Here is a 6,053-nt window from a genome sequence, read left to right as displayed (position 1 = left end):
CAACTTGACTCTCTCAATAGGAGCGACAGCTGTTTTAGAAATGGCAGCGGCAATGCCACCAGCCAAAAAATCCTTCAGGAAACTAATCACCGCGTCCGACATGGTTGGGTAGTTCTTGTGCAAATTTGAGACCCTTGACTTATCCAAAGCTCACCAAGGTCCACATGTAAACCCAACGCCACTCCAAGTGGACGAGGCTCCCCCATCTGTCCTAATATATCAGCGTTATTTATCGCGAGAATTTTGAGTGATGGATTTGTCTTTTGTCAAACAGATGGACGAGGTTGAATAAATATCCCAGGTTGAAGGTCAAAACGTGCGCCATCTTCCAGAAGTCAAGAGTCGACCAAGCCGGGGACGTTTAAAGGGCACAATCTGTGTAATTTGATTATTATTATTTATTTGTAATCTAATCTAATCCCCAGAATGATTTTTTTTCCTAAAGTCCTGCTGGTGAACAGCCTCATCCTCCACAATTCAAACATACATTTCTTGGTTTCACTGCGTTTCCAAATGTTTTTAAATGAAGTAAAGAAATATAAAAAATGTCAAGACACTTTAGCTGAAGTTTATGCATTTTACAATCATCCTATAATGTATATCACTTTTAACATTTCCTCGGCATAGGTCTGTGACTATGAAAAAGTAAATCCTGCTTTCATTAGACCAAGGGGGTGTCACTTGATGGTGAAATACAATTAGGCTAATTGATTTTCTGACAAATGCAAAACATTAGGTTAAATAACCATCCGCACCTTGCTCTTATTATATTATTTTATTTAGATGGGCCTTTTCCTCTTAGCACACTGACTTATTTTTGGTATCTACGTCAAGTCAACTATAGATTAGACAGAGTACGAACGGGAAGGACTGTTTTTCTTTCAAAGTAAATGCAACCCGTGTGTAGGAAAAACCCCAACATTGTTGTAATGAGTTTTGTTGTGAAATATTGTACCGGAAATCCGATGATGGAGGACTTGATACGCGGAACAAGGCATGGAACAGTAACATGATCTAAACTGGTACACCGGCCAAGTTGGCTTAATGTTGTTCCATGAAAGAGACTGTGGACATTACGTACTGCAGTCCGCTCATTCATTCACTCAGTCTCACGTTGATTCAGTAAATTTTTTAAATGAAATTCAGTGCAAAGAAATTAGGCAACAGCTTACATCTCACAATTATTACCTTGTATCTAAGACTTAAATAAACCAACGTAGTAAAATAAGTCAAACTGTCAGTTCGCCACAACCTCGTCACCACTTGGTGGCGCTGCTTGACTATGTGGATTCAAAGTCAAGCTCAAATTGCAAGATATATTCAGGATAACTAGTAACACTATTCAAATAAAACTCAATGATAATATTGTTGATACTAACAGATACAACAATCGGTATTAATACTAATTATAATATAGAAAAACATATTTGACGACAGTAAATCTAACAGGTTGTAGACCACATGTGTTTACAAAATTGATATTTTATTTTGTTTTTATAGATTATGTCCACACCCTTTAAATACTTACTGAGGGAAATGTACTTACTGTTTGGAAGCCTGTTGCTAACAGGATGAAAACAACTTTGAGAACCTACAGTAGCTTAAATCTGTACAGACTGAATATGTGTGACAGTTTCTAGCATTTGGTTCTAGAATGTAGATCTTCCAATCTCCATGCTGCTGTATTGTGCTGTGCAGACTGGTCAATAGATGGCACTACAGAGCTGGGTTACATTCAAGAGCATCACTAACCACCTGCACAGCAAACGTGGTACCCAGTGAAACAGGTGCCTTTCTTCATTTACTCCACAAACAACAATACTTGTTCCCCACAGGGAAATGCTCTTAAGTAACACCCAGCAGCCAGGTCAGAGGTCAGGCTCAGCTGCAAGGTTTGCAACCTAATGCTGGTCAGGGTTTCAGCATCTTGTGCATCTTGTTGCCTTCGTAAAGGCAGATGTTTGCTGACGTGAGGGCGTGCAGCTGCTTTTTGGTAAGCAAAAGTCTGGCATTTTGCTGTTTCACAGCGCACAGGCTTAACCAGCATAGGCAAAGTCAGCTTTTCCAGATCACATCTTTCTCATATAAAGCATCTTCATTCTGAGCTTTCAGGGATTGCTTGATTTTATGCAAATGTTAAAGCTTACTGTTGTTTATTATTTAAAATAATACTTCAGTCAGGCTTGTTTTGGCAATGTAAATTAAACCACTTCTCAAATTCTCTTGTCATCACATTTCACATTATTACAATTTGTAAAATAAGCAAGCATTTTATTTTTATAGATAATGCAGACTGAGGTTTTTATCAGCAATTACAAATTCCAAGATTTGTTTATGCACTTATCAGTTTTCTATATATAGTTATCACTTAAAACTATCTTGTAAATATTTGCATGAGGACACTTGCTTGAGCATGTTGTCCTATAAATCATGATGATCAGAAAAAAGCTTTAAGACTGTGTTAAGTGCTGTCAAGACTCTTTTTGTACTACTGTTTAAATCTGATCTAGATTTGTGAAAGTTGTTGCTCAGTAACCTCGGATCTTAGAGTTTGAGGGAGGGGTTGTGGAGGGAGTGTAGGCTTGGATTTGCATTTTGAGTATGACGAGCTGCAGGTGTCAGACAGTTAGACCCCCACTACCACACACATAAACATGTACACACACATACGCAAAGCCGTTACGCACAGCTCTTATACCAATTCAGTTACAGATTTTATCTGTTAAGTATCTTTTTATTCCTCTGGTCCCCTACTGTCTGTCTCAGACCATCTGAGATTCAAAGATAATCGAGATTATGAATGTCAGACAGGCATCAAACCACAGATAGGGTTAAAACGCACTAGCGTGGCACCGCTGGTTGCTTCTGAATAACAGATCCAGGTGGGTCATTTCTGGTTAGGATTTGATTTTTGCCATAAAATAATTCAAGCTTTGAAAACCTGCCATTTTGTTAAGATGGTGAAAAATAAGATGTGCTCAGAAATAACAGAGTGGACACAGTGATTAAGATAAAGGTTTGCATCAGTGCAACGCAACTCTGTATAATCCCTTGCAGTACATGAAAATTGATCCAAACTGTACAGAGTATATCATGTTGTAAATGGTCTTGTACTTGTATAGGGCCTCTCTATGCTTTTACAGCACACTCAAAGCACTTTCACATTATTCGGCCATTCACACTCCCAAACCGGTAGCAACTGGGGGTTCAGTGTCTTGCTCAAGGACACCTCAACATGTTGACTGGACAAGCCGGGAATCGAACCGCTAATCCTCCGGTTAGGAAACAACCCGCTCTACCTCCTGAGCCACAGCCGTATTGTATTAACTTGATAGTGCACATTGTAACATTTATTTAAAATCAGTACTTTTAAAAAGGGTGACCTAATGCAAAGTGTTGCCCTATTTTGTTGTGTTATGCTGATTTAATTACCTTCAAAATGATTTGGGTAAATATCAGTCAAATAGAGCTATCATACATTTATATATGAAATGTACAAAATCCAGATGAAGTTTCAGGTTTTGTGCAAATAGAATATCAGAGATTAATTCACTTACACCAATTAAATAATGCAATTTGTGTTTATATAATAGAATCAGGTGTGTAGATGGATCTATGGGATTTTACAACAACCCCCACCACACAACATGAACATTTCTTTCCTATGATATGTCAGTCTCTCTTTTGCTAAATTGTTTTCTTCACACCAAAGAGTTTTTAAATAGCAGCACTCCCCTCTCACACACATAAAAAAAAGAATTCCACTCGGAGCAGCATTCGCTCAAGGCAAACTAATCAGCTCAGAGGTGTAATATACTTGTAGCACCCTCATTATGATGGTTCCTCACACAAATGCGTGAAGTACATTCATCCATTCTTCAGTCTTCTAAGAAAGACAACAACCTCTTCAACCCTCGTGGCCATTTAAGACCAATTCTGAACCCTCTTTAAAGCCTTTAGTCCTAAATGAGTGGTGTAATTTTAGCTGTGAAAAAACTCATCTGGAATTAGACTTAGTAATGAGGAGTACTTTGTCACATAGTTTGTCAAGAGTGTGACCTGTAGTGGCTCCATTTTGTAAACGTTCTGGTATGTATGTAAATGTATTGGTTTTACCACAGGTATTAAGTTGTAGAGAGGTTCTGCACCTTACTTCTTGTGGGGAGAACATCTTTTAAGTGCATCTTTCAGACAAGCTTAAAAAATGTAAGTTCCATTTGCATATCTTTGTTAGTGAGAAAATATCATTCAGACTATTACAGTACCATCAGTAATGGTGTAATGATAGCTACTTCATAAATCTTTTTATTTAAAATAGGCTGAAGCTTGACATTCAAATAAACTAGCCTCTACTTGTAGTATATTACAAACACAGGAGGGACGGAATAATAAGAACACAGCCTTTGTACCCTCAGAAACAGTTTGTTAGACTTCTCTGAGACTCATTTTTTGGCTAGTTCTGCTCCAGGCTGACAGCTATAAAGCAAAACAGAAAATCCCGCTGTTGCATACAGCATTATATAATAGTTACAGAGAATTTTATAGGAACTAACTTATCTCAAATGATAAAACTCCACTTGGTTGGAGGAATTTGTGCCACTTGATTCATTAATTCTTAATGTTATGATTTATTTCAATCAATCAATCATATTTTTTATTGCAGAGTATGTTAAAAATACAAAGAATTTGACTCCAGTTCAGTGGTCCCTAATATACACCAAACAAAATAGAATAAAAACAAAATAAAACATAGAATAGCAAATAAAAGACAAAATGACAAAAACTGCAATCCTTTAATAAACATATGTACCTATATACAATGGATGATTTGTAGTAATGCATGGCTAAACACAAACTGATAAAATGTAGAAAAAAATCATCTGGACTTGGTTTTTAGGCCAAGTCCAGATGTAAAAATATTTTCTAAATGTCAGGCAGGTTTAGCCAGATGTCATGTCTTTATATTCTGCTTGTCTCTGTTGTTTAAGATTGGCTAAAAGTAGATTAGTCTAAAAAAGTCTTAACACCTTTGATAAATCAATTTGTTTTTAGCTGTGTTTCTGTGTGTGTGTGTGTTTGCATGGATGTGTGTTATGTTTCCGTGTTGATGTGCCTGACAATGCATCACTGACCCTTTGATTTGGGGGACAAGTCACTGCTTGTGCATCCATCTTGATTTGATGGCCAGAGAGAGGGCTGATTGACCCCATGACCTTCCTGGGTGGGGCGATGCTGCTTGGGGCCTGGAGCTCTTGTCAGCGGGTTAATGAGCAGCAGCTGCTTGGGGCACGCTGGGCCTTGGCTAAGTGACGGGGCCGGATGACCACCCTCTGCTCTGACCCTTACGCCTCTCAGCTGACATCAGTTAAACACCCCGTCCACCTCTGCCACCAGCACCAGTCTTTCTCCTGTCTTGTCCTTTCTCCCCTTTCCAGAGTGAAGCTCAGACTCAGGATTTAAGCTCAGGTATGTACAGCTGCTGCACAAGCTTTTACTGCTCAGACTTCCAACTAATTAGATAAAATAGGAAGTGAAACATTAAAGATCACATAAAGGAGAATGAAAATTTAATAAAGGTAACATACCACAATAATTAATACAATAACAAATGCACATAAATTAGAAAAGAATTACATATATGAACACATACTTCAACACTTCCACTAAAGCCATGGCTCCAGCCTTTATGTGAAAAACAAGCGTCTTGTTCTCTTTTCACTGATCCCCAGGGTCAGTGGGAGTTGAGAGGTTTTCATTTGTCAGATTTTCTGTGCCTCATCAAACTCAGCTTTGCTTTTATCAAACACTTTTATGATTCAGTTTTTCTCATCTGTGTTAAATTCTCCTATAAGGTCAGCAGATCTGGCTCACAATACAACAGGCTTGTGTCTCAGTGCACGTGAAATCTCAGGCCTTGCCACCGCCACCACGGCCAGCAAGCACAGCTGAAAGCAACCCCTCCCAGTGTGGTGGTTTGTTAAAGTGAACAAGGTAATGAATCTTAAACTGCTATAGTAACAGCTCTCAAACATGTGGTTTTAGTGGGTGGGTGG

The 6,053-nt window shown here is 38.4% G+C and overlaps 1 protein-coding gene and 1 long non-coding RNA gene across 2 annotated transcripts in view; one reads left to right on the top strand and one right to left on the bottom strand.

Moving 5' to 3' along the window:
• slc25a4 (solute carrier family 25 member 4) overlaps window positions 1-471 on the bottom strand; it is a 2,822-nt gene extending 2,351 nt beyond the window's left edge. Inside the window, 1 exon segment of the mRNA XM_020602063.1 lies at window positions 1-471. This exon segment is cut by the window's left edge and continues 1 nt beyond it. Coding sequence (XP_020457719.1) covers window positions 1-102 — 102 coding nt within the window. The 5' untranslated portion in view covers window positions 103-471.
• Window positions 472-5,108: 4,637 nt separating this feature from the next.
• The window catches only part of LOC109961304 (uncharacterized), a 20,545-nt gene continuing 19,600 nt past the window's right edge, over window positions 5,109-6,053 (top strand). The window contains exons 1-2 of the long non-coding RNA XR_002275119.1: window positions 5,109-5,466; window positions 5,853-5,991. This is a non-coding gene — a long non-coding RNA (uncharacterized LOC109961304). The remainder of the gene's footprint in view (window positions 5,467-5,852; window positions 5,992-6,053) is intronic.

Source organism: Monopterus albus, unplaced genomic scaffold, assembly GCF_001952655.1.
Source record: "Monopterus albus unplaced genomic scaffold, M_albus_1.0 scaffold54.1, whole genome shotgun sequence".
NCBI classification, from domain to species: domain Eukaryota; kingdom Metazoa; phylum Chordata; class Actinopteri; order Synbranchiformes; family Synbranchidae; genus Monopterus; species Monopterus albus.
Note: the sequence above shows the minus strand (reverse complement) of the source record. Positions and strands in the feature narration are given on the sequence as shown.